At 47.7% G+C, this 27,274-nt stretch overlaps 1 protein-coding gene across 2 annotated transcripts in view; it reads left to right on the top strand.

The window, feature by feature from the left end:
• LOC135514328 (protein prune homolog 2-like) overlaps positions 1–27,274 on the top strand; it is a 56,161-nt gene that overhangs the window by 19,835 nt on the left and 9,052 nt on the right. Inside the window, exons 7-11 of one of the 2 annotated variants that reach the window (XM_064937729.1) lie at positions 11,783–11,941; positions 13,852–17,936; positions 18,393–18,443; positions 18,574–19,047; positions 26,963–27,033. In XM_064937729.1, coding sequence (XP_064793801.1) covers positions 11,783–11,941; positions 13,852–17,936; positions 18,393–18,443; positions 18,574–19,047; positions 26,963–27,033 — 4,840 coding nt within the window. Of the gene's footprint in view, positions 1–11,782; positions 11,942–13,851; positions 17,937–18,392; positions 18,444–18,573; positions 19,048–26,059; positions 26,528–26,962; positions 27,034–27,274 lie in introns of those variants that run through there. The other variant, XM_064937730.1, reaches the window with a different exon arrangement.

Below are 27,274 nucleotides of genomic sequence, written 5' to 3'. Positions count from 1 at the left end.
CCCAGGGACCCCCCATCATACATATCAGATAAATGATAATGGCAAGGAGAAGTCATCAACATTTTTAAAATAATAGATTTGGTAGATTTTTCATAATTGTTTACCTCCCCACATTATACTTATAACAACATAGCCTATTAACTATGGGGCGGCAGGGTAGCCTAGTGGTTAGATCGTTTGACTAGTAACCTGAAGGTTGTAATTTCAAATCCCGAGCTGACAAGGTACAAATCTGTCGTTCTGCCCCTGAGCAGGCAGTTAACCCACTGTTCCTAGGCCGTCATTGAAAATAAGAATTTGTTCTTAATTGACTTGCCTAGTTAAATAAAGGTTAAAAAAAACTAAACTATAAAGGTAACTCCAAACACATTTTCGATAAGAGCAGCTGTTTAACTATTTTTAACAGGGGTTAGCCAGGAAATATAAAAAAACGTGTTTAATTATTATTATTATTATTTTATTTACAATATTTTCACGGACCCCCTGCAGTACCTCCACGGACCCCCGGTTTTATACCACTGACTTAAAGGCACATTTTATGACATTTGAAACCAATCTTAATGTTTTTCTTACTTTGAGAGAAGTTACAGTCAGTCGGGTCCAAAATTATCAAAAAAAGATTATATAAAAGAAACCAAATATAGGGCTATATTGTGTGTAGAGAAATACAATTGTTCAGAGAAAGAGATTTCGTTTAACAAGTCATCTTTTTTCTCATAAAGATAGGACGGTGTCAAGATTCTTGTAATTAAAGTAAAAAAATCTGCAGTAATATTCTACTTTTTAATCTCAGTTTAAGGAACTGCAAAGTGGCCTTCCATGGCTTCCTGTTTCACTGGGGTATAAAAATGAGGTAACACACATGTAAAATCCCTTTGTCATCCATCACAATGGGAAAAGGCAAAAAACTCGCAAACGAAAATAGACATGGTTGTTGACCTTGATAAGACAATGGGTTAAAAAGAAGAATATATACCACTTACCACTATTAGGGCAACACATAAGAAGTTTAAAACCGCTAGAACAGTAGTAAACTTGCCTGGTATTGGACGCAAGTGTATCTTGTCCCCATGCACAGTGAGGAAGATAGTTCGGGAGCAAAGAAAAAGCCAAAGGCCAAAGTTGGAGAATTACAGAACTTGGTTGTATCTTAAGTTCACCAAGCCTCCAGATCTACAAGACATATCCCCATGCGCACATCAACATCCACAAAGAAATAGTTAATTGACCACAAAATCAACATTTTGCATTCGCCATCTGTGAACACCTGTGGTTTGAATTGAAGAAGGCAGTCGATAAGCGTAGACCAAAATATGTCTACAATCTGGAAAGAGGCTCAGTCATGGTATCATCGCAAGGGGAGGGTGCCAGAGGATTGAAAACAGGTTTCATAATTATTGGCACCCCCATCTTAAAAAATAAATCATATTATTTATCAACACAATCTCTCTCTCTGAGCAATTATATTAGTATAAAATAATATAAGTTCCCATTTTTTTGGGCATACAGTATAGCTCAGTATTTGAATAATTTATTTCATAGTCTTTTTATATCATTTTTATCAAGGGTGGCAATCATTTTGGACCTGACTGTATGTAATCTGCCTGAGAATTTTAATACAAGCTAATACATGCCACATAGTTTTTCATTGTCAATGTGTTTATTTTTCATTGGTTAACATTTTAAAAGAATATGCCTAAACAGAACAAATGGAAGGCTGACAAATATTAGGAGATGCAGGGTCTTGGTGTTTTCTGCTAAGCTAACGGCAAGCCCGGTAATTAGCCGCGGCAGATGAAGCGTTGGTTGGCGTCGGCGTGCTGGGGAGTTGATGAACTGTAGGAGAGATAGAAGCCTGCAGCCACGTGCATAGAGACGTTACCATATTCATGAGAGTGAGAGAGTGTGTGTGTGTTTGTGTAGACATGCCAGTTTGTTTGAATGTGAGTTAGACATTTATTTTGTCGTGGTTTTACCTGCCATTTTAGCTGGGTGCAAAGATTGTGTGCTATGTTTGTAGTTGGGTATTTTATGTCAGTGTTTTGTGTTTGTGTTCCTGTGTATCATCATTGTGTTTGACTGGGTTAGAGGGTATGTTAATGTTGTTTGTCATCCGTCTCCGAGCCCTCCTGTTTGTTTATGCCAGGCCAGTTTTACCCAGCACCCCTTGCAAATAATTATCCGTGCTAATTATGGGCCTGCAGTCACGGAGCTCTAAATGCCTTTCTGATGAGATGGGATGAGGGATAGCAGGTGCAGGGCGGCCCTCCCAGGGACTAAGATTGAAGAGTAGGCCTCTCTCTCTTCCTCCCTCTCCTTCTCTCTCCTTCCTTCCTTCCTTCTCCCTCTCTCTCTTCTCCCTCCCTCCTTCCTCTTCTCTCCTTTAGGTCAAGCAGGTGATGGTGTCAGTTTGCGACCCAGACATCTCTACCCCCCCCCCCCCCAAACAGACAGAGCCTCCAGGGCCCGTTTTCATAAAGTGTCTCAGATTAGGAGTGCTGATCTATGATAAATTGTCTTTTGGATTGTAATGAATGTGACTACATGGACCGGGGGGGGGGGAACTCAAAGCCCAACAATACAATGATCAATAACAATGTAATACTAGAAAAACAAACACGAGAAATAAGAAGGAATATGAAGAACACAATAAGTTTGGAAGCGTACTTTATACAGGGTCAGTTACAAAACCATCTTTACAATGTCCAGGGGGTACTGAAGTGATGGAGGTAGATATGTACAGGGGCTAAGGTGACTAGGCATCAGGATGTAAGATAAACAGAGTAGCAGCAGCTTGTATGTGAGTGGGTGTGTGTGTAGAGTCAGTATAAATGTATGTGCTTATGTGTGAGTGAGCAGATGATGGAGTGAGTGTGAACCTAGGATAGGATAAAGTAATCCTTCTCACCCCCCCCCTTAAATGATTTAGATGCACTATTGTAAAGTGGCTGTTCCACTGGATGTCAGAAGGTGAATTCACCAATTTGTAAGTCGCTCTGGATAAGAGCGTCTGCTAAATGACTTAAATGTAATGTAAATGTAATGTGTAGTGCCCTGTGAGTGTGAATGTGTAGTGCCCTGTGAGTGTGAATGTGTAGTGCCCTGTGAGTGTGCATCGAAACAATAAATACTCACCACCTGATATAGAAGCCCTGGATGGCAGGGAGCATGGCCCCAGTGATGTACTGGGCTGTCCGCACCACCCTCTGTAGCGCCATGCGATCGAGGTCGGTGCTATTGCCATGCCAGGCAGTGACACAGCCAGCCAAAATGCTTTCAACGGTACAGCTGTAGAACTTTTTGAGGATTTGAGGGCCCATGCCAAACTTTTTCAAAAAATAAACAGCAAACTAATCACAAAATAGCAAAGTTGGGTCGGAACTTGCAAAATGGCAGACATCCAGTACGGTGGCCTGTAAGGTCTGTGGATGATGAATCAGGAAGGAGTGCCATGTCAGATCAGGCCTAATGTCAGAAACCGCAACCAAATCTCGAGGCTAGCTAGCTACTGTGTGACAGTCTGTCACGAGAGATTAGATGAAGCCTGACCAGGACACCAGTCACATCGGTCTTTGAAAAGACAAGGAGTGTAGCGTATTTCATAAGCACTCTATGCTTGCTTTAGAGATATGATATGGCCAAATGACTATACTTTTAGTTTCAGTGTATGCTTCCGTGTTTTAATGTTTGTAAGTATGTGGTCACGGCTTGCTCACTAGACTCATTGTGCCATTGTTTGAGACATAGCCCTCCCTTTGAGTTGCTTTGGGCAAAAAGGCCAATGGTGGACAAGTAAACCAAAAAAATGCATCTGTAGATTACAGCCCCAAACTTTTCCCTTGTTGGGTTAATCAAGGACATGGAGCAGAATATGCGGTAGACATTCATGCGTATGTCGTGTGTCAAACTTTTACCCCCCCCCCCCTCTACCCCCATCCAGGCTGTCTCCCAAAGTTCCATAGAGTTGTGTGTGTGGAGCGGATGGTGTCAGCTCGCTCCTTGCCACTCCATTTGCTGTAGCTGTACTGCTGTGATCACAGACAGACGTATAAATCAAACCTAGCTTGATGGATTCATCAGGGCAACGAAACGATCGCCTCAGAAGAGTGCCGGAGCTCTCTGAGCATCGTGTTTCTGACAGAAAGGGTATGCAAAGAGCCTAAATGGATGAACGGTTGATTAATTCTTTGCCAGAGATGTTGTCGACAGCAGGAAATGTGTTTTGCTTTGACTGTGTTTGCATGGGAATTTACGCGCGTAGGGCGTGAGTTATGGAGCAGAAGTTTATACCTAAGGCTATTCTGCATAATGATGGCAGGTTGGAGAACTTGGAGGAGCCACTAAAGACTTGCTACCTGTGGAGCAAACACAACTAGAGAGTAAGAGGAGGGAGGGAGGGAGAGTAAGAGGAGGGAGGGAGGGAGAGAAAGAGGAGGGAGGGAGGGAGAGAAAGAGGAGGGAGAGAAAGAGGAGGGAGGGAGGGAGAGAAAGAGGAGGGAGGGAGAGAAAGTGGAGGGAGGGAGGGAGAGAAAGAGGAGGGAGGGAGGGAGGGAGGGAGGGAGGGAGGGAGAGAAAGAGGAGGGAGGGAGGGAGAGAAAGAGGAGGGAGGGAGAGAAAGAGGAGGGAGGGAGGGGGAGAGAAAGAGGAGGGAGGGAGGGAGGGAGAGAAAGAGGAGGGAGGGAGGGATGGAGAGAAAGAGGAGGGAGGGAGTGAGGGAGGGAGAGAAAGAGGAGGGAGGGAGTGAGGGAGGGAGAGAGAAGAGGAGGGAGGGAGGGAGGGGGAGGGAGAGAAAGAGGAGGGAGGGAGGGAGGGAGAGAAAGAGGAGGGAGGGAGGGGAGGGAGGGAGAGAAAGGAGGGAGGGAGGGAGGGAGGGGAGGGAGGGAGGGAGGGAGGGAGGGAGGGAGGGAGGGAGGGAGGGAGGGAGGGAGGGAGGGAGGGAGGGAGGGAGGGGGAGAAAGAGAGGAGGGAGGGAGGGATGGAGAGAAAGAGGAGGGAGGGAGGAGGGAGGGAGAGAAAGAGGAGGGAGGGAGGGAGGGAGGGAGAGAGGAGGGAGGGAGGGAAAGAGGAGGGAGGGAAAGAGGAGGGAGGGAGAGAAAGAAAGAGGAGGGAGGGAGAGAAAGAGGAGGGAGGGAGGGAGAGAGGGAGGGAGAGAAAGAGGAAGGAGAGAGGGAGAGAAAGAGGATTGAGGGAGAGAAAGAGGAGGGAGGGAGGGAGGGAAAGAGGGAGGGAAAGAGGAGGGAGGGAGAGAAAGAGGAGGGAGGGAGGGAGGGAGGGAGGGAGAGGAGGGAGGTAGAGAAAGAGGAGGGAGAGAGGGAGAGAAAGAGGATTGAGGGAGAGAAAGAGGGAGGGAGAGAAAGAGGAGGGAGGGAGGGAAAGAGGAGGGAGGGAGGGAAAGAGGAGGGAGGGAAAGAGGAGGGAGGGAGAGAAAGAAAGAGGAGGGAGGGAGAGAAAGAGGAGGGAGGGAGGGGGAGAGAGGGAGGGAGAGAAAGAGGAAGGAGAGAGGGAGAGAAAGAGGATTGAGGGAGAGAAAGAGGGAGGGAGGGAAAGGGGAGGGAGGGAGGGAAAGAGGAGGGAGGGAGAGAAAGAAAGAGGAGGGAGGGAGAGAAAGAGGAGGGAGGGAGGGAGAGAGGGAGGGAGGGAGAGAAAGAGGAAGGAGAGAGGGAGAGAAAGAGGATTGAGGGAGAGAAAGAGGAGGGAGGGAGGGAGGGAAAGAGGGAGGGAAAGAGGGAGGGAGGGAGAGAAAGAGGAGGGAGGGAGGGAGAGGAGGGAGGGAGATAAAGAGGAGGGAGAGAGGGAGAGAAAGAGGATTGAGGGAGAGAAAGAGGGAGGGAGAGAAAGAGGAGGGAGGGAGGGAGAGAAAGAGGAGGGAGAGAAAGAGGATTGAGGGAGGGAGGGAGGGAGGGAGGGAGGGAGGGAGGGAGGGAAAGAGGAGGGAGAGAAAGAAGATTGAGGGAGGGAGGGAGGGAAAGGGGAGGGAGGGAGGGAAAGGGGAGGGAGGGAGGGAAAGGGGACGGAGGGAGGGAAAGGGGAGGGAGGGAGGGAGGGAGGGAGGGAAAAGAGGAGGGGGAGGGAGAGAAAGAGGATTGAGGGAGGGAGGGAGGGAGGGAGGGAAAGAGGAGGGAGGGAGGGAGGGAGAGGAGGGAGGTAGAGAAAGAGGAGGGAGAGAGGGAGAGAAAGAGGATTGAGGGAGAGAAAGAGGAGGGAGGGAGGGAGGGAAAGAGGGAGGGAAAGAGGAGGGAGGGAGAGAAAGAGGAGGGAGGGAGGGAGGGAGAGGAGGGAGGTAGAGAAAGAGGAGGGAGAGAGGGAGAGAAAGAGGATTGAGGGAGAGAAAGAGGGAGGGAGAGAAAGAGGAGGGAGGGAGGGAAGAGGAGGGAGGGAGGGAAAGAGGAGGGAGGGAAAGAGGAGGGAGGGAGAGAAAGAAAGAGGAGGGAGGGAGAGAAAGAGGAGGGAGGGAGGGAGAGAGGGAGGGAGAGAAAGAGGAAGGAGAGAGGGAGAGAAAGAGGATTGAGGGAGAGAAAGAGGGAGGGAGGGAAAGGGGAGGGAGGGAGGGAAGAGGAGGGAGGGAGAGAAAGAAAGAGGAGGGAGGGAGAGAAAGAGGAGGGAGGGAGGGAGAGAGGGAGGGAGGGAGAGAAAGAGGAAGGAGAGAGGGAGAGAAAGAGGATTGAGGGAGAGAAAGAGGAGGGAGGGAGGGAGGGAAAGAGGGAGGGAAAGAGGAGGGAGGGAGAGAAAGAGGAGGGAGGGAGGGAGAGGAGGGAGGGAGATAAAGAGGAGGGAGAGAGGGAGAGAAAGAGGATTGAGGGAGAGAAAGAGGGAGGGAGAGAAAGAGGAGGGAGGGAGGGAGAGAAAGAGGAGGGAGAGAAAGAGGATTGAGGGAGGGAGGGAGGGAGGGAGGGAGGGAGGGAGGGCAAGAGGAGGGAGAGAAAGAAGATTGAGGGAGGGAGGGAGGGAAAGGGGAGGGAGGGAGGGAAAGGGGAGGGAGGGAGGGAAAGGGGAGGGAGGGAGGGAGGGAGGGAGGGAAGAGGGGGGGGGGAGGGAGAGAAAGAGGATTGAGGGAGGGAGGGAGGGAGGGAAAGAGGAGGGAGAGAAAGAAGATTGAGGGAGGGAGGGAGGGAGGGAGGGAAAGGGGAGGGAGGGAGGGAGGGAAAGGGGAGGGAGGGAGGGAAAGGGGAGGGAGGGAGGCAAAGAGGGAAAGAGGAGGGAGGGAGGGAAAGAGGAGGGAGAGAAAGAGGATTGAGGGAGGGAGGGAGGGAAGAGGGAGGGAAAGAGGAGGGAGGGAGAGAAAGAGGAGGGAGGGAGGGAGAGGAGGGAGGGAGGTAGAGAAAGAGGAGGGAGAGAGGGAGAGAAAGAGGATTGAGGGAGAGAAAGAGGGAGGGAGGGAAAGAGGAGGGAGGGAGAGAAAGAGGAGGGAGGGAGGGAGAGAAAGAGGATTGAGGGAGGGAGGGAGGGAGGGAGGGAGGGAGAGAAGGAGGATTGAGGGAGGGAGGGAGAGAAAGAGGAGGGAGGGAGGGAGGGAGGGAGGGAGAGAAAGAGGATTGAGGGAGAGAGAGAGAGAGAGAGAGAGAGGGAGAGGATTGAGGGAGGGGGAGAGAGAATAGACTAGAGAATAAAGGGAAGCTAAGAGGCAGAGATTCTGAGATGAAGAGAGGAAGGGAGTGAGTTGAACACAGAGAGAAGGAACAAATGATCAAGAGAAAGAAGGAAAGGCATTAGCTATGTATGGCTAGACCTCCCATGTTCAACTTGTTAATCTAGTTACATTGACCAAAATATTCATTATTTGTAATGATATGAGTAGTATTCAAGTGTTTTTATTGAGACATCTTAGTGGGGTGGGGCAGGGGAGGGGAGGAAAGCAAGAGGCTCATACAGTGGTTTGAATAGGTGGAATGACTGGGGTAGGTGGGGGTGAATCTTCATGGGGGGGGCTCTTTAGAAGTAACGCAGACGTAGATGGAAAGTTTAGAAGATGTGGTCTGTGCTTTTAGGCAATGCTATTCTGAGGTTAGTAGGGTCTTTCCACGAATAGAAAATATTTTGGGCAGTGTAACTTGTTCATAAAAAAAGAAGACAAGATTCATTTCACCTAATTTTAACATTTTGTCATAAAACAACGTGTTTTCCCATCTCAAGACAGAACCATAGTAAGTGCCAATAAAGTCCCATTACAGTAACAGGGTTGACTGTAACAGGGTTGATTTTTAATCAGCCATAAATCCCTTTTTTGACAGGGGGGAATGGAAGTGTGTTATGTGCAACAGGGAGGGGCAATTGAATGCAAGCTTCACAAAAAAGACTTTATTGTTAACATTTTTTGCCTGTCTGTCTATTGGTAACAAGAGTTGATGTTTTATGCTCAACCTGCTCTGTTTTCCACCACAAAACACCAGAAAATGGGCAAGAAGAGTAGAACCAGCTCACCTGCGTTCTGATTGGATGATTATGTGTTCAATGTTTTGAGAGTTCAGTTCACATAACAGGGTGGGACCTTAACATGAGGGACAGATGGAAATGGATCACTTATCACATGACATAAATAATCATCTTCAGAAATGACTGTCAAAGCAACAACATAACTAGAGCTTTACAATGATGGTGAAAAGGTTGAGACATTTTGGGGTTAAAAGTGGGTTAACATTTTCCTAGGTCGGAAAAAACATGACGAGGGACATATCAAAATGCAGATGTTTTTATTCATTTCAGGCTTTTTATTGATAAAAAAATAATTCTGTGTTAGAACACTTTATGTAATATAACAGACTTTAAAATGTCAGTATTGGTGCACAATTTCAAATTAAAATCTCAAAGGGACGCAAAATGTACTCTATTCGTGACCCAGTAATTGAAATTGTAGCTGATTTGGGGATGTTGGGGGGCTGGGTATGGGGGGGATGTGTGGGATGTGGGGGGATGTTGACTCATGTTACAAACAAATGGTAGACAGACTGTGGCTCTGCGTGTTATCTGGAAGATTTGTGCTTCACTTTCTCTCTATTTTTCGTGTGTGTGTGTGTGTGTGTGTGTGCACATCGGTATCACTGTTTGCGTAATTGTATTCATGAGTAGAGTGTGGTCATGTAATATACAGTGTGCGTGCCACTCATTCGCACGTGTGTGTTCATATAAAGTATGTGTTCGCGCATTTGTGTGTGTGTGTGTTTTTGCCTGTGTGAGTGAGTGAATATGTGTGTTTTTAACAAAGCTGGGGAGGCCTCATTGCACTCATCAGGATATCGCTGGTGAAAAATGACTGTGTCGCCGGGGTGACAGTTGTGTGTGAGCAGATTGATGGGGCTCTCCCTGACAGCAGCCATATTGTGCAGGGGGAGAGCCAAGAGAGAATCCTTGTGGCCCTCATCCACGCAGGTTAATATTGACTCAGCCTGGGCAACACCATGCCTACAGCAGCCATCCATCACTACTACTGGGCCTTCCGCACCCCACACAGGCACAGGCACAGACCACACAACTCATGACACACATTCGCGTACACACACACTAGCTCAGGTGCGCGCACACACACTTGCACAAACACACACATAGAAAGTACCAGTCAAAAGTTTGGACACACCTACTCATTCAAGGCTTTTTCTTAATTTTGACTATTTTCTACATTGTAGAATAATAGTGAAGACATCAAATCTATGAAATTACATATATGGAATCATGTCGTAATCAAAAAAGTGTTGAACAAATCAAAATATATTTTACATTCTTCAAAGTAGCCACCCTTTGCCTTGATGACAGCTTTGCACACTCTTGGTATTCGCTCAACCAGCTTCACCTGGAATGCTTTTCCAACAGGAAGGAGTTCCCACATATGCTGAGCACTTGTTGGCTGCTTTTCTTTCACTCTGCGGTCCAACTCATCCCAAACCATCTCAATTGGGTTGAGGTTGGGTGATTGTGGAGGCCAGGTCATCTGATGCAGCACTCCATCACTCTCCTTCTTGGTCAAATAGCCTTTACACAGCCTGGAGGTGTGTTTGGGTCATTGTCCTGTTGAAAATCAAATGATAGTCCCACTAAGCGCAAACCAGATGGGATGGCATATCGCTGCAGCATACTGTGGTAATCATGCTGGTTAAGTGTGCCTTGAATTCTAAATAAATCACCAACAGTGTCACAAGCAAAGCACCCCCACACTATCACACCTCCTCCTCCAGGCTTCACAGTGGGAACCACACTCTGCGTCTCTCAAAGACACAGCGGTTGAAAGCAAAAATCTCATATTTGGACTCATCAGACCAAAGGACAGATTTCCACCGCTCTAATGTCCATTTGCTTGTGTTTCTTGGCACCAAGCATGTCTCTTCTTCTTATTGGTGTCCTTTAGTAGTGGTTTCTTTGCAGCAATTTGACCATGAAGGCTTGATTCACGCAGTCTCCTCTGAACAGTTGAAGTTGAGATGTGTCTGTTACTTGAACATTGAAGCATTTATTTGGGCTGCAATAACTGAGGTGCAGTTAACTCTTCCTTTCCTGTGGCGGTCCTCACGATGAAAAGTTTCATCATAGCTCTTGCTGGTTTAAAGTAATGATGAACTGTTGTTTCTCTTTGCTTATTTGAGCTGTTCTTGCCATAGTATGGACTTTTTTTTTAACCAAATAGGGCTATCTTCTGTGTACCCCCCTTACCTTGTCACAACACAACTGATTGGCTCAAACACATCAAGAAGGAAAGAAATTCCACAAATGAACTTTTAACAAGGCACACCTGTTAATTGAAATGCATTCAAGGGGACTACCTCATGAAACTCGTTGAAAGAATGCCAAGACTGTGCACATGTGCATTAGCTAGTCACTTCCTATACTGTGTTACAATAGTTACATTTTATAAACTGCTTCCTGTGTTTCAGGACACATTATAACAGTTTCTCTCCAGTCTAAATTGTTATGCCAGAATGAGTTTCTTTACACATATCTTTCATGCAATGACAATACTTATTTAAACAATATTTGGTCATTTTCAAAAATCTATTAAATTCATGTAATCTTTTTCTCTTTATATTTGATTTAAAGTAGTGTTTTTTTTAAATTGGTTGACAATTTCCCTGTATTATTCAAAGTTATATTGACATATAGTCTTTTTTATTTTTTGCAGGGGTGTTATCTAAAATAATACACGTGTGTTAACTTGTACGCCATTGTAAAAACAAACAACCATCATACAACAATTGAAGTGATTAATCTCGCTATTTGTTTTAAACTGTAACACTTTTTTACATTTTTTTTTTAATAAACATTGTCTTAGAAATTAGGGATGCCATAGCGTTGTTGTTAATCATTGAAGAGAAAAAAAACATAGATGGAAAAAAAACAAGCTCTCTTGACAAACAAAACCATTAATTAATGCAACTTTCTCTCCATCAATCACCGGGGCTGTCAGAGAATTACCATATTGTTGGATGTGTTAAGAGCAAACAGTTAATTTTCAAACAATAAATCATCAAATGTCTCTTTACCCCTCTCTGTGCTCTGACTGCTTCGTCTCTCATAAAAACAGACAAAGGCATTATTTAAAGCACTTTTGACTCGATGCACAAAATGAGACCGAACCAAAAAGTTTTTATGTCAGTTTAAGTGCTACAAAATGGTGACAAAAGTCAATATCTTAAATAAATGTTATGACAACGTCGATACCTCGAGTAGACCATAACTATAAAACTCTGAATATACTGTACATACTGTATGTGTAAATATATATGAAAATAAGAGTATCTATCAAAATATAGCAGATACGAAACTTAACACATATCTTTGGTATTTTCATGTGACAACCTAGGACTGGAATGCTCGCCATGGCCTGGTTGGGGAGTTGAAGTCCTTCTGTCATCACCATGGTTATGAGAGTCTTGTCATTGTCTCATCTCGCCAGAGTGACCCTCGCCATCCACGCCAGCAGGTGGCAGTGTACTCCGAAAACTCTGACATTCTCAACCAGGTACGTGTTCTTTTTACATCAGGCTGCGCGAGATAGATAACACAGGAGGTTGGTGGCACCTAAATTGGGCAGAACGGGCTCGTGGTAATGGCTGGAGCGGAATTAATGGAATGGTATCAAATACATTCCGGACATTATTACGAGTCATCTAGTACACACATATACACACATCCCATAATAGAGACATACAGGGCCTTCAGAAAGCACTCAAGGGGTATGACTTATTCCACATGTTGTTGTGTTACAGCCTGAATTCAAAATGGATGGAACAGATCTTTTTTCTCACCCATCTACACACAATACCTCATAATGACAAAGTGAAAACATGTTTTTAGACATTTTAGCAAATGTATTCAAAATGAAATACAGAAATATCTAATTTACATAATTATTCACACTCCTTGGCTATGACACTCCAAAATGAGCTCAGGTGCATCCCATTTCCTTTGCTCATCCTTGAGATGTCACTACAACTTGATTGGAGTCCACCTGTGGCCAATTCAATTGTTTGGACATTATTTAGAAATAAACACACCAGTCTATATAAAAGGTCCAACAGTTGACAGTGCATGCCAGAGCAGAAACTACACCATGAAATCCAAGGAACTGTCTGTAGATCTCAGAGAGAGAATTGTGATGAGGCATATATCTGGGGAATATATAAAACAATTTCTAAAGTGTTGAAAGTTTCAAAGAGCACAGTGGCCTCCATCATTGGGAAATTGAAAACATATGAGGCTACCCAGACTCCGCCTAGAGCTGGCTGTCCTACCAAACTGAACAACCAGGCAAGAAGGACCTTGGTCAAGGAGGTGGCCAAGAACCTAATGGCTGAGATGGGAGAATTGGCCAGACGGAATCCAAAAAGGCATGACAAAACACCTGGAGTTTGCAAAAAGATACTTGAAAGACTGAGATCTTAAGGCAAAATATTCTGTGGTCTTATGAGAGGGCAATGGCCTGAATGCAAAGCGCTATGTCTGGGGGAAAAACACCTGTCTCACACCATTCCTACCATGAAGCATGGTGGTGGCAGCATCATGCTATGGGGATGCCTTTCAGAGGGAACAATGAATGACGCCAAATACAGGTAAATCCTTGATGAGAACCTGCTTCAGAGTGCAAACTAGACTGGGACAAAGATTTACGTTCCAACGGGACAATGACCCCAAGCATACAGACAAAGCAACGTTGTAATGGTTTCTAAACAACAATGTGAATGTCCTTGAGTGGCCCAGCCAAAGCCCAGACTTGAATCCCATTGAAAATCTGTAGATAGACTTGAAGATTGCTGTTCACCGCCGCTCCTCATCTAACTTAACAGAGCTTGAGAAAATCTGCAAGGAAGAACGGGAGAGAATCCCCAAATCCAGATGTGCAAAGCTGATAGACATACCCAAGACGACTCAAAACTGTAATCACCGCCAAAGGTGCTTCTTCTAAGTATTGACTCAAACTTATGGAAAGACTTATGTAATTGAGATATATCTGTATTTCATTTTCTAAAATAACAAAACAATGTTTTCATTTAGTAATTTCAGGATATTGTGTGTAGATGGGTGAGAATGACTTTTTGAATCCATTTTGAATTGGAATAAGTCAAGGGGAATGAATACTTTCTGAAGGCTCTGTATACACACATTACCTACCAGAGAGATTAACGCAAACATAACTTAATAGAGAGATATCCACACATATCACCTAGTAAACAGATACACTGCCAATGTGTTTGTGTATATGTTGGAAATAATATAAAACATTGACATTTGAAAGTGAAAAAGTGAATCACTTGTATTGAACATTTTTGTTGAAATAACATCAAAATGGACCAGATTTAATTTTGTCCTTGGCCCTGCCAAAGCATTTTTTTATACCACGCTGTCATTCTACTTGTTCCGGTTCTGTTCCAGATCTGCTGTGAGCTGGAGGAGTCAGTGAGCTCCTCTCTTAGGCTGGAGCCTGTGGACTGTCCCCAGGGCTCCCAAGGGTCCTTGCAACTCTACCACCACAAGACCCTGGCAGACTCACCTCGAGGTCTGGGACCCCTGGTCATGGAGCTCCTCAAGGAGTTCATGGAGCGCCGGTGCTGCTTGTTAGCCTGCGCCCCCACTAGCAGGACCTCCTCCACGGAGGGCGTGGCGGGCAGCGCCCCACTGTCCCAGGGCTCCTCAGGCTTCAACGACATGTACGGCTCTGACGTGGAGAGGCCCGAGGGCCCCATTGCCGTGGCGATGCCTGGTGATGTGGGTGCTGACCTGGTGAGCCCGGACAGCGGCCTGGCAACCATCCGCAGCAGCCGCTCCTCCAAGGAGAGCTCCGTGTTCCTAAGCGATGACAGCCCGGTAGCCGAGGCGATGGCTGGGGGTTTCCTCCTAAACCCGGCGCTCGGGTTCCCCTCTCTGTCCCCCATCCCGCATGAGAGGAGACACTCAAGCAGGAACAGGAGCGGCGAAAACCTTGAGCTGTTCAGCTTTGACCCACTGCACTGCAGTAACTCGTCTCCACCTGCAGAAGATGCAGTGCTGCACTCCTCTCGAGGTACAGGAGGCCATGGCAGCTCCAGCCTGTCTGAGTTTGATGAGCTGAGCATGGTGGATTTCTACACCCCTGATTCGTCAGCTGGGCATGGAGGATTGGTAGGAAGCGACTTGATTGGGGGAGGAGCTCTGATGGACCAGAGCATGAACAGGGTCCCTCCCACTCCTGTCAACAGCCTTGTGGGTAGCAGCATTCACAGTGGCACAGAGGTCCGCTTCTTTCCAGAGAACGTCGCTGAGAGAATCAACGGGCTGCAGCACAAAGAGAGCGTATCCTCGTCAGAGGCCTGGGATGACTTTGCCTTGGATACAAAAGGCTCCACCTCGGATGACGCCAACACGTGGAGCCTGACAGAGGCTGGGTATGTCTGCACAGATTGTCCTAACCCTGACATTGATCTGGAGGGACTGAGAGAGGATGAGGGCAGCGGAGGTGGAAGAGGAGAAGGCGATGTGAGAAACACTGAGCTGCGAGAAGAGAAGGATGTCTGTTCCAAACCAGTGGAGAGACAGCTCACTCTTGTGAATGAGTACATAGAACCCTACGACACCTGGAACCCTGACTCAGGTTTCACAGAACCATGGCAGCCGGTGACACTGGACGATCTGCAGCTCACTCCTCCGGACGAAGAGAACGGAGAAGGGAAGCTCCTCAAAGTCACATCACGTGCACGCTCTTCTGTGGTAGGAAAAAAGCGAGTATCTCTGGCCCCTCTCACGCCAGAGACCTCAAAGGAAGAAGAGGATGGTCTAGTCAGGAAGGCGACAGAGCTGGACTTCTGGACCTACTCAGCCCAGAAGGGATTTCTCAAATCGGACAGTGCGACCAGCGCCACCAGTGTCACGACCCCGTCCTACCCAGAGTCTCTGGACCTATGGAACATGACAATCCACGAAGACAGCCAATCCACACTCACTACCCCAGACATGGCCGATCTATCCGAGCGGTCGGACTCCTGCGGGCTCCCTGCACTGGGAACATCCTTGGAGAGTCCACTGGGTGTGTCTAGTGAGGGGATGGACATGTGGAACACCACCATACAGGAAGACAGTGCTTCCATGGCAACCAGTCCGGAGGTCGCTGGGACTGGGAGGGAGGAGCTTGCTGGCATGGAGCCCTGGGAGGCGGAGCCTGGGACAGACCTAAGGCAACATGAGGGAGAGGGAAGATATTCTGAAGAAGCCTCACCACTGCAAGAAAATGTAAGGAGGCAGGCCCAGAGAGTTCAGATAGTCATCAATGGAGACGAGGGAAAAATATGTCCCCAATCAGGGCATGATGATCACATGATGACAGAGAATCAAATTACACAGGATCAAATGTCGGGGGACATGCTCATCCCCGTCCCAAACATGGTGATGTCTACCTCTGAGTATGATAACGTAGGAGGAGGAGGCATCTGGAGTCAGCCCTCCTCCCCTGATCTCCAGGCCAGCCCTAGAGCAGACACTACTGAGCTGATCCAAGGTCAGTCCAGCCCTTTTATAGCAGTGCTAAAGCCAGAATCAAGTGGCAGCACCACTGAACATCAGGCGTCCATCGTGAAAGGCAACAGTGATTGTAGCGGGTCAACAACGACAGGCATTGAACAGTTGACTTCCACTGGCAGACAGGTGTTCCTGTTCGATGGAACCTCTGGACTGGGCCACGGGACCAGAAATGGGATGCTTCCAGTTCCAGGGGGGCCCTCTGTGAAGAGCGAGTATGACAACAGAGGGCAGGGATCTGAGGCATCTGAGGGCCCCGATTGGACAGAGGACCTGAGTAGCCATTCCCCATTTGTGCTGGTGGATGATAGCTCCTCCCCCACAGAGGATGACGCCTTACCTCTGAGTCACGGGGAGGAGCCAGTCACTGAGTTAAACTTTGACCAGACATGGAAAGACCCAGCCACAACCCAGACTCAGCCCTCTGCATCCCCAAAGCTTGACAGTTGGGACCACCTATCAACCCCTGTTTTAAAAGCCGGTGATTCTGAATCACCACCAAATGGCGCATCATCCCTCCAATGGACTACTAAGGTGATCTATCCGGATGGGGGACCTCATCATATGGAAGATAGCATCCATAGTGTTCCTATGTCACTGAGCTCCAGCTCAGGGGAAAAAGACAGGCTCAAGCCCAGCCCAGATAGCTTTCCTCCCGGGAGCAGCGAGGATGTCAGGTCCAACTCAGATGGCGAATCCTCATCAGGCCTGGAGATGGACTACATCATCGTGTCAGGGACAGTCAGAGAGAGTGATAGAGAGAGCAAGGATGATTATAGAGAGAGGAATGTAACCAGAGACACTGATATTGGCAGCAGGAAGGGGTCTAGATCCTTAGAGACATATAGCATGCTCTCTTATGCGGCTACTTTACTCCAATCCGGGACAGCCACTCACAGACATCACCAAGACAAAAATGAGCTAAATAGGCGTGATCAAACAAACATAGATATCCACAGCCCATTCTGCTCAGACGCAGGTGACAATCCTATTTTGCCTATTCCCACAGATGAAGACCACTCTACCCAAGCCAACGCAAATGGGATTGGCTTCTGTCAAAGCTCGCACACAACCAACCAAAGGTACTCCGAAACAGCCGCCTCTTATCTTGTTAGCCCTCAAATCCAAGTAACCACAGAGATAAGCGGCTGCGGCCAATCGGATACCAATCGGCCAAGCCTCCACCAGTCAGAGATGAGAGTAGCGGGCCTCGGTAGTTCGGACTTGGATGACGACAGCTATGATGGCCAGACAAATGCCAGAGTCGTAAAAAGCAGCAGCGCCTCCCTGAGATACCCAGCAGAACAACACTTCCTCAAAGCCAGGGAGGAGGTCTACGTCCACTCTCAGATTTCTCTGGAGGACTCGGACGAGGGCGGGCTCTCCCCCTCCGTCCCCCCATCTCCCTCTCAACGGAGCCAGGGCTGGGGCTCTCTGCCGAGGGAACAAGGTGACCAGCAGCGGCATCACGCCATCCCCCAGTCTCCCCTCCCCCTCACAGACAGCTCACAATCCCCATTGGGGGACAGCTCATTGATGGGCACTCCCGAGAACCTATCAGGGGGTCCCTCTCCTGTCCAAGAGGTGGGGCTTCCGTTCTCAGGCGACCTCATGGACAAGGAGGAGGAGTTTGGCATGGACCCTCCCAGTTGGGACACAGGTGAGGAGATGGAGAAAGGAGTATGTGAGGTGATACACAGCCACGCCCATGCACCAAACCCTGGGCCTACCGCTGAGCTACTGGAGAATAGTGAGCACCTGAGTGGAGGTCATTTCTCAGAGGATGGTGATAGACTGACAGCACAGTCAATGATGGAAAGGTTCTCGCAGAATCAGGTTGACTTTGCAGCTGAGCAACCAATGAGAAATCAACCCCGAAGACCTTCACAGGGCCTTGAGGACCTGTTAGTCGATCATAAAATGGGAGGTGGTGGAGATGATTTGGAAGAAACGGACTCATACTCCCTGGGGTAAGTAATATCTATAAAGTAGCACACCGTACAATTCTTTACATAAATGAGAGTTATGGTGTTTCTTTGTGTATATTATGCTTCCTTGTGTTTGCCCTTAGGCTATCCTGCCTTTTCTATAGGTTTCTGAGTGTGTACGGGTCTCTAAACAGCTGCTGGGTATTTGTAAAGTAGCACAGACCGTGCAAGCAGAGTTAAAAGCTCTCAGGGGAGTGAGACGGTGTGTACTATGTGAGAGAAGAATGGGGTGGGTGGAGGGGGAAAGAGAGTGGATACTGCACCCGTGTTGCCTCACACCCTTCTCCGGCATGATCAGAGCATTTGAAGATGAAACAAGGGATCAGTGTGTGTGTGTGTGTGTGTGTGTGGTGTTGCGCCAGACTTTGATCTCAGCCCTGGGTGTGTTTAGAAATCTGTTTACGCCTCATTAAATATGCATTACCTGCCTCATTACAGCTGTATCCCCACCACAGCCAATGGAGCCAGCTCCCCTCTGTCTCACACAAGGTGTGTGTGAGAATCTGTGATTTCTAACCAGTATTTTTCACTCTTTAGTGGACATGAGAATGACTGATAGTCAGTGATTATTACATGTTTGATATGTTTTTGTCATCTGTTTTGTACACCCCCCCTTCAGACTTGAAGATGTTGCATCCCAGTCTTGGAACCAGCGAGCCAGCGAGGGGGTTCCTCACCAGTGGACAGCGAGCCAGGACCAATCCAACAACAGTTCCACCCAGTATGGATACGGACACACTGACCACCGCACTGAACAAACTGAAGACCATGCCTCCTACCAAACCCGTGACTGTGCTGAAGAGGCGAGAGATAATCTCCTCAGCCAACACTATGAGACTAAAGGACATACTACTAATTCCTACTACTACCATACTGAAGGCAATGGCCAAGGCCGGTCTGATGACTGTAGCCATTATGACAGTGAAGGCCAGGCCCAGTGGGAGGCTGAAGGTCAAGACCACTCCAGAACTCCTGAAGAGCCATATGACCCCACGGGCAACGCTAAGTATCTTCTTGAAGAACATACCCGTTATGAGACTGAAGAGCAGACCCATTATGTTCCTGATGACTATTCCCACGTTCTACTCTCCAGGTAAGTTATTTACTAGCCTCCTCCTAGATCTGTTTGTTCTGTCTTGGTTGGCATGAAAATGACCATAGGAGTACAAACATATCTAGGACCAGGTTCTTACAATTCCAAAATTTGAACAGATCTGAGTTCAAATATTATGTTGTCTTTTGAGAATCTCTCAAGTATTCAGTATCTAATTCATCATTTTATTGACTAAGATTATTGACTAGATTAGAATAGACTGGAGACATTGAGCTGCCGTATTGTGTATTACCACATGAGTGCAGTACAGGTCCATACTGAACCTATAGGACAACAGTGTGATATTGTGTGGTGGGGGTCCTGAGTCAAGGTGTATATTTGGGACTGTGTTGGCAGTAATGGGGTAAAAAAATGTATTTGCACACATTTACATATCGGGACATCATTTTTTTATGATATATCGCATTGTTTTGAAAATATACCAATATTATTTTTGCACTAGTTGGCTGTACCTGCACCAAAACTCCAGTATTTTTCCTTCATAGCTTGTTCTCCATTTTCTTTTTAAAAAGGGAGCCAATTTGTTTTCAGTACTTTTATTTCCATGACTGATTAAAACTGGATCTCTTGTCCCTTTGCAGCAGACATATGGTGAGCAATATGTTTGGAACATCGAATCGCAATAAAATCACGGTATCAAATTGCAATACATATAGAATCGTGAGAATTGCAGTACGTATCGTATCGGCACCTAAGTATCGTGAGGTCCCTGGCAATTCCCCCTACAGTGTTTACATGTATGTGTTTTTGAGACTGTGTCTGTCATGTCTTGTTATGTCTGTTCCTGTCCTTTCTCTTCACTCTGTCTCTCTCTGCTGGTCTTTTTAGGTTACCTTCTCTGTCTCTCATTCTTCAGCTGTTCTACATCTCCCCTAACTAGCTCATTCACTCTTTCCCCACCTGTTCTCTCTTCCCCCTCTGATTAGGTCTCTATTTCTCTCTCTGTTCCTGCTACTTTCAGTGTCTGATTCTTGTTTGTGTTTTTGATGCCAGAAGCAAGCTGTCGTCCCGTTTGCTTCCACCTTGTCCTATCCTGTCGGAGTCTGCCTGGCAGGTGCATCCTGCATTATACTAACGTTCTTTTTGTTCCATTGACTACGTTGGAAGAGGATTTATGCCATTCCTGTTTTTCATTAAAGAACTCTGTTTTCTGTTAAAACCGCTTTTGGGTCTTCACTCAAGTACATAACAGAAGAATCAGACCAAGAATGGACCCAGCGGCTCCGGACCCTTTTCACTCCGCCGTCGAGATCCAGGGAGCGATGCTAGGCAGACACGAGGAGGAATTGTCTGCTGCTCGACATGCCGTTGAGACCCTGGCCGTCCAAGTCTCCGACCTCACAAGACAGGTTCACCAACTCCACCTCGATCCACCGCCCACTTCCAGGGTTTCCGAGTCTCCGGAGCCCAGGATCAACAACCCGCCGTGTTACTCTGGTGAGCCCACTGAGTGCCGCTCATTCCTCACTCAGTGTGATGTGGTGTTCTCTCTCCAGCCCAACACTTACTCCAGGAGCGCAGCCCGCATCGCCTACGTCATTTCTCTCCTTACCGGACGGGCGCGTGAGTGGGGCACGGCAATCTGGGAGGCGAGGGCTGAGTGTATTAACCAGTATCAGGACTTTAAGGAGGAGATGATACGGGTTTTTGACCGTTCTGTTTTTGGCGAGGAGGCTTCCAGGGCCCTGTCTTCCCTATGTCAGGGGAATCGATCCATAACGGATTATTCTATTGAGTTTCGCACTCTCGCTGCCTCTAGTGACTGGAACGAGCCGGCTTTGCTCGCTCGTTTTCTGGAGGGTCTCCTCGTCGAGGTTAAGGATGAGATCCTCTCCCGGGAGGTTCCTTCCAGTCTGGACTCCTTAATAGCTCTCGCTATTCGCATAGAGCGACGGTTTGATCTTCGTCGCCGAGCTCGTGGAAAGGAGCTCGCGTTCTCCGTTGCTCCCCTCTCCACATCACTGCCACCTGCCGCATCACTGCCACCCTCCTCCGCCGGCTCGGATGCTGAGCCTATGCAGCTGGGGGGTATCCGCATCTCGGCCAATTAGAAGGAACGGAGAATCACCAATCGCCTCTGTCTCTACTGCGGCTCCGCTGGTCATTTTGTCACCTCATGTCCAGTAAAAGCCAGAGCTCATCAGTAAGAGGAGGGCTACTGGTGAGCGCAACTACTCAGGCCTCTCCTTCTGGATCACGCACTACCTTTCCGGTCCATCTCCGCTGGCCCGGTTCATCTGCTTCCTGCAGTGCCTTGATAGACTCTGGGGCGGAGGGCTGTTTTATGGACGAGACCTGGGCTCGGGAACATGACATTCCTCTCAGACAGTTAGGGGAGCCCACGGCCTTGTTCGCTTTAGATGGTAGTTCTCTCCCCAAGATTCAGCGTGAGACGCTGCCTTTAACCCTCACTGTCTCTGGTAATCATAGCGAAACCATTTCTTTTTTAATTTTTCGTTCACCTTTTACACCTGTTGTTTTGGGTCATCCCTGGCTAGTGCGCCATAACCCTTCTATTAATTGGTCTAGTAATACTATCCTATCCTGGAATGTTTCTTGTCATGTGACCTGTTTAATGTCTGCTATCCCTCCTGTTTCCTCTGTCTCTTCTTCACAGGAGGAGCCTGGCGATTTGACAGGGGTGCCGGAGGAGTATCACGATCTGCGCACGGTGTTCAGTCGTTCCAAGGCCACTTCTCTCCCTCCACACCGGTCGTATGACTGTAGTATTGATCTCCTTCCGGGAACTACTCCCCCGGGGTAGATTATACTCTCTGTCGGCTCCCGAACGTAAGGCTCTCGAGGATTATTTGTCGGTTTCGCTCGACGCCGGTACCATAGTCTCCTCCTCCTCTCCCGCCGGAGCGGGGTTTTTTTTTGTTCAGAAGAAGGACGGGTCCCTGCGCCCATGCGTGGATTATCGAGGGCTGAATGACATAACAGTTAAGAATCGTTATCCGCTTCCTCTTATGTCTTCAGCCTTCGAGATCCTGCAGGGAGCCAGGTTTTTCACCAAATTGGACCTTCGTAACGCCTACCATCTCGTGCGCATCAGGGAGGGGGACGAGTGGAAGACGGCGTTTAACACTCCGTTAGGGCACTTTGAATACCGGGTTCTTCCTTTCGGCCTCGTTAACGCTCCAGCTGTCTTTCAGGCACTAGTTAACGACGTCCTGAGAGACATGCTGAACATTTTTGTTTTCGTTTACATGGACGATATCCTGATTTTTTTCACCGTCTCTCTCGATTCATGTTCAGCACGTGCGACGCGTCCTCCAGCGCCTTTTGGAGAACTGTCTTTATGTGAAGGCTGAGAAGTGCACTTTTCATGCCGCCTCTGTCCCTTTTCTCGGTTCCGTTATTTCCGCTGAGGGCATTAAGATGGATCCCGCTAAGGTCCAGGCTGTCATTGATTGGCCCGTTCCTAAGTCACGCGTCGAGCTGCAGCGCTTTCTGGGCTTCGCTAATTTCTATCGTCGTTTCATCCGTAATTTCGGTCAGGTGGCAGCTCCCCTCACAGCCCTTACTTCTGTTAAGACGTGCTTTAAGTGGTCCGTTTCCGCCCAGGGAGCTTTTGATCTTCTTAAGAATCGTTTTACATCCGCACCTATTCTTGTTACACCTGACATCTCTAGTCAGTTTGTTGTTGAGGTTGACGCGTCAGAGGTGGGCGTGGGAGCCATTCTTTCTCAGCGCTCTCTCTCTGACGGCAAGGTCCATCCTTGCGCGTTTTTCTCTCATCGCTTATCGCCGTCAGAACGTAACTATGATGTTGGTAATCGCGAACTGCTCGCCATCCGCTTAGCCCTAGGCGAATGGCGACAGTGGTTGGAGGGGCGACCGTTCCTTTTGTCGTTTGGACTGACCATAGGAACCTTGAGTACATCCGTTCAGCCAAACGACTTAATGCGCGTCAGGCTCGTTGGGCTCTGTTTTTCGCTCGTTTCGAGTTTGTTATTTCTTATCGTCCGGGCTCAAAAAACACCAAGCCTGATGCTTTATCTCGTCTCTTCAGTTCTTCTGAGGTCTCCACCGACCCCGAGGGGATTCTCCCTGACGGGCGTGTTGTCGGGTTGACTGTCTGGGGAATTGAGAGGCAGGTAAAGCAAGCACTCGCTCACACTCCGTCGCCGCGAGCTTGTCCTAGGAACCTTCTGTTCGTTCCCGTTCCTACTCGTCCGGCCGTTCTTCAGTGGGCCCACTCTGCCAAGTTAGCCGGCCACCCCGGCGTTCGGGGTACGCTCGCTTCCATTCGCCAGCGTTTCTGGTGGCCCACTCGGGAACGTGACGCGCGTCGATTTGTCGCCGCTTGTTCGGTCTGCGCGCAGACTAAATCTGGGAACTCTCCTCCTGCCGGCCGTCTCAGACCGCTTCCCATTGCCTCTCGACCGTGGTCTCACATCGCTTTAGATTTTATCACCGGACTGCCTTCATCAGCGGGAAGACAGTTATTCTTACGGTTGTCGATAGATTTTCTAAGGCGGCTCATTTCATTCCTCTCGCTAAGCTCCCTTCTGCTAAGGAGACGGCTCAGATCATTATCGAGAATGTTTTCCGAATTCATGGCCTTCCGTCTGACGTCGTTTCCGACAGAGGCCCGCAGTTCACGTCTCAATTTTGGAGGGAGTTTTGCCGTTTGATTGGGGCTTCCGTCAGTCTCTCGTCCGGCTTTCATCCCCAGTCTAACGGTCAAGCCGAACGGGCCAATCAGACTGTTGGTCGCATTTACGCAGTCTTTCTTTTCGTAACCCTGCGTCTTGGTCAGAACAGCTCCCCTGGGCAGAGTACGCCCACAACTCGCTTCCCTCGTCTGCTACCGGTCTATCTCCTTTTCAGAGTAGCCTCGGGTACCAGCCTCCGCTGTTCTCATCTCAGCTCGCCGAGTCCTGCGTCCCCTCCGCTCAGGCTTTTGTCCAGCGTTGCGAGCGCACCTGGAAGGGGGTCAGGTCGGCACTTTGCCGTAATAGGGCGCAGACTGTGAGGGCCGCTAATAGCGTAGGACCAAGAGTCCTAGATATTGTTGCGGTCAGAGAGTATGGCTCTCCACTCAGAACCTTCCCCTTAAGACAGCTTCTCGCAAGTTGGCCCCGCGGTTCATTGGTCCGTTCCGTATTTCTCAGGTCATTAATCCTGTCGCAGTGCGACTTCTTCTCCCGCGCTATCTTCGTCGCGTTCACCCGGTCTTCCATGTCTCCTGTGTTAAGCCCGTTCTTCGCGCCCCCGCTCGTCCCTCCCCCCATCCTTGTCGAGGGCGCACCCATCTACAGGGTTCGTAAGATTTTGGACATGCGCCCTCGGGGCCGTGGTCATCAGTACCTAGTGGATTGGGAGGGGTACGGTCCTGAGGAGAGGAGTTGGGTTCCCTCTCGGGACGTGCTGGACCGTTCGCTGATCGATGATTTCCTCCGTTGCCGCCAGGTTTCCTCCTCGAGTGCGCCAGGAGGCGCTCGGTGAGTGGGGGGGGTACTGTCATGTCTTGTTATGTCTGTTCCTGTCCTTTCTCTTCACTCTGTCTCTCTCTGCTGGTCTTTTTAGGTTACCTTCTCTGTCTCTCATTCTTCAGCTGTTCTACATCTCCCCTAACTAGCTCATTCACTCTTTCCCCACCTGTTCTCTCTTCCCCCTCTGATTAGGTCTCTATTTCTCTCTCTGTTCCTGCTACTTTCAGTGTCTGATTCTTGTTTGTGTTTTTGATGCCAGAAGCAAGCTGTCGTCCCGTTTGCTTCCACCTTGTCCTATCCTGTCGGAGTCTGCCTGGCAGGTGCATCCTGCATTATACTAACGTTCTTTTTGTTCCATTGACTACGTTGGAAGAGGATTTATGCCATTCCTGTTTTTCATTAAAGAACTCTGTTTTCTGTTAAAACCGCTTTTGGGTCTTCACTCAAGTACATAACAGTGTCAGCACCCCAAATTGACATGTTGGTGTTTTATTGGTTTTCCATGATGCAGGATCAGTAATAGATCAGTTTAATCTATTTGATTCCCATTGCATAGTGTGCGTGTGTGTGTGTGTGTGTGTGTTGTGAGTGATAGAAGCAGCTCACTGTTTAGTGTAGCCCAGGGCATCATATATGAATATCCAGACTGGTTATTCCAGAATTATTACTCAAAAATGATTACTTACTCACAACCTCACAATTGAAATGTACAATTTCCATTGCTTTTTAGTATAGAATGTGGCTTAATCTGTGTCCAGGAAACCAGCCCTGTGTGTGTTCATTCAGATCCGTTTGTCTTGAGCCACACATGCTTTTAATTGAATTATATTGCATAAGGACCTCCAAGCATTTCTATTTCCTTAACATTTTGGGGGGTTATTTGCATCTCAAGGTTTCACTGTGGAACCAGCTGCCAAAGTATTCAACTGCATGTGTGTGTACTTCACTCAAACTCTCTCTCTCTCTCTCACACACACACAAATTCCTCTGTGGGATGGGCCACTTATTAGGAAGTCCTGAACTCTGTTGCTTGGCAACTGTCCCATTAATGTGGATGCGCTCCCAAGCAATGGAGTTGGCTCCATTCCAATCTATGCTCCAGAATGGGCTACATGTAATTTCATACTACAGAGTATTTATTATGTCTACACACTTTGCATCTACACATGCAAATTCCAATATGCTGTGTGTAAAATGTAGCCTACATTCTATGTTCAGATGTACACTCCCTTGAATAGGCAGTGTTTCCAATGGAGAGCAGTTTCAGTGAGAGGAAATTTAGGTTGATCTTTTATGAAGTGTTTACTCTGTTTTTTGGTGTCTGTGTGTGTTTTTTTTCTCTGCCCCAGTTGCATTCCCACTGGGCACATATGTAAATTTAACGTGTATTCAACGTTGATTCAACCGGTGTGTGCCCAGTGGGTTGTGGATGTTTGTCTTGCCTTGTCACCCCTCTTTGTATTTGTAATGACTCCTCCCCTCTTTGGTTACCGAGGGATAAATATGACCCCTCCCCCTATTTGTGTTTGTGTTGAATAATTGTGATTGAGTTCTGTTTGCTGTACTGTTTATGAGAAAGGGGGGAAACTAACTTCTAAATACATCCAATGTATTTTTGACAATTAAGTTTTCGTAGTGACAATCTTGTTTTTTAACTGTTTTTTTTTTGGAGGCCGTCATGGAGTCTAATTTTAGAACGAGTAGTGGACAAATGTAACTAAACATAGCTTAATATATTTTATACTTAATTTGTGTTGATTTTGACATGCTCTACACTCTGCGATAGCTGATCAGCTCTCATTAAGATTCAGAGGGAGGTCACATGACTCCAATATGGCGAATGAGGGACCGAGCCCCTTATGCTGAAAGAGAAAGAAAATAATCAGAACAGCCAGAAAGAGAAGCAAAGTGTGAAATATTTTTTTTAAACAACAAGAGTTGGGGAAGAGAGAGAAAAGTGTGTGGCATCCCAGTTGACAGGAGAGCAGCACCGAGATCACCTGGTTGTCTGGGAAGAGGTGAGTTTGTAGAGCATCTTTGTTGGAGAGTATGGCACCAACAACAACAACTCTCTTTAGATTAGAAGCAATTGGTTAGTTGTTAGTATATTTTCGTCCCATTGTTGGGAACGCTGGGTGTGTTGGGAAGTGTGTGCATGCGTGAGTGCGTGTGAGTCTTTGTCTAACTCCCCATTGTTAATGGGAGTTATGCTAATCAGGGTCTGGGGGTGCGGCTTGGAGGCAAATAAAAATAGGTTGTATTGTCCCTGGTCCACGTGCATTTAGTGATGCTTCGTGGTCAAGTATTCACAAACAAATTATTAGAAGTGTATGTTCATCTATTGAATTGTGTCAAACTCATTTTCTTGAATGTTTTTTTTTTTTAATTCCTCAATTGAGAAGAGACCATGGTTGTTTTAGTCATGACTGGATGCTTGTGTGTGTTTGGGGTAGGCCTGCTTCAGACGATCCTGGGGTGATGGACACAAATAAAGACCACACAGATGGGTTGGAAAACAGACCAGGTGATGCACACGCACGCACGCCCTTTTTCGACACACACAAGAAAAAAAAAGTGCATCTGTGCAGAGTCACGGTTGTCATTGATCTGTGGGTCGAAATATTTTCTCTTGACCAATGGAGCGAGTGGGACATGGGTTATCTATGCTACAACCAACGCCACTAGTATCCTGCTACCAATTTGTGGTATATAGATTTACACTCAAATAAGAGGTCTTCTAGAGAGATATTCTAGTCATTGTAGTG

The sequence above is a fragment of the Oncorhynchus masou genome, chromosome 25 (genome assembly GCF_036934945.1).
Source record: "Oncorhynchus masou masou isolate Uvic2021 chromosome 25, UVic_Omas_1.1, whole genome shotgun sequence".
Taxonomy (NCBI): Eukaryota; Metazoa; Chordata; class Actinopteri; order Salmoniformes; family Salmonidae; genus Oncorhynchus; species Oncorhynchus masou.
This window is presented reverse-complemented; position numbering and strand designations above follow the sequence as displayed.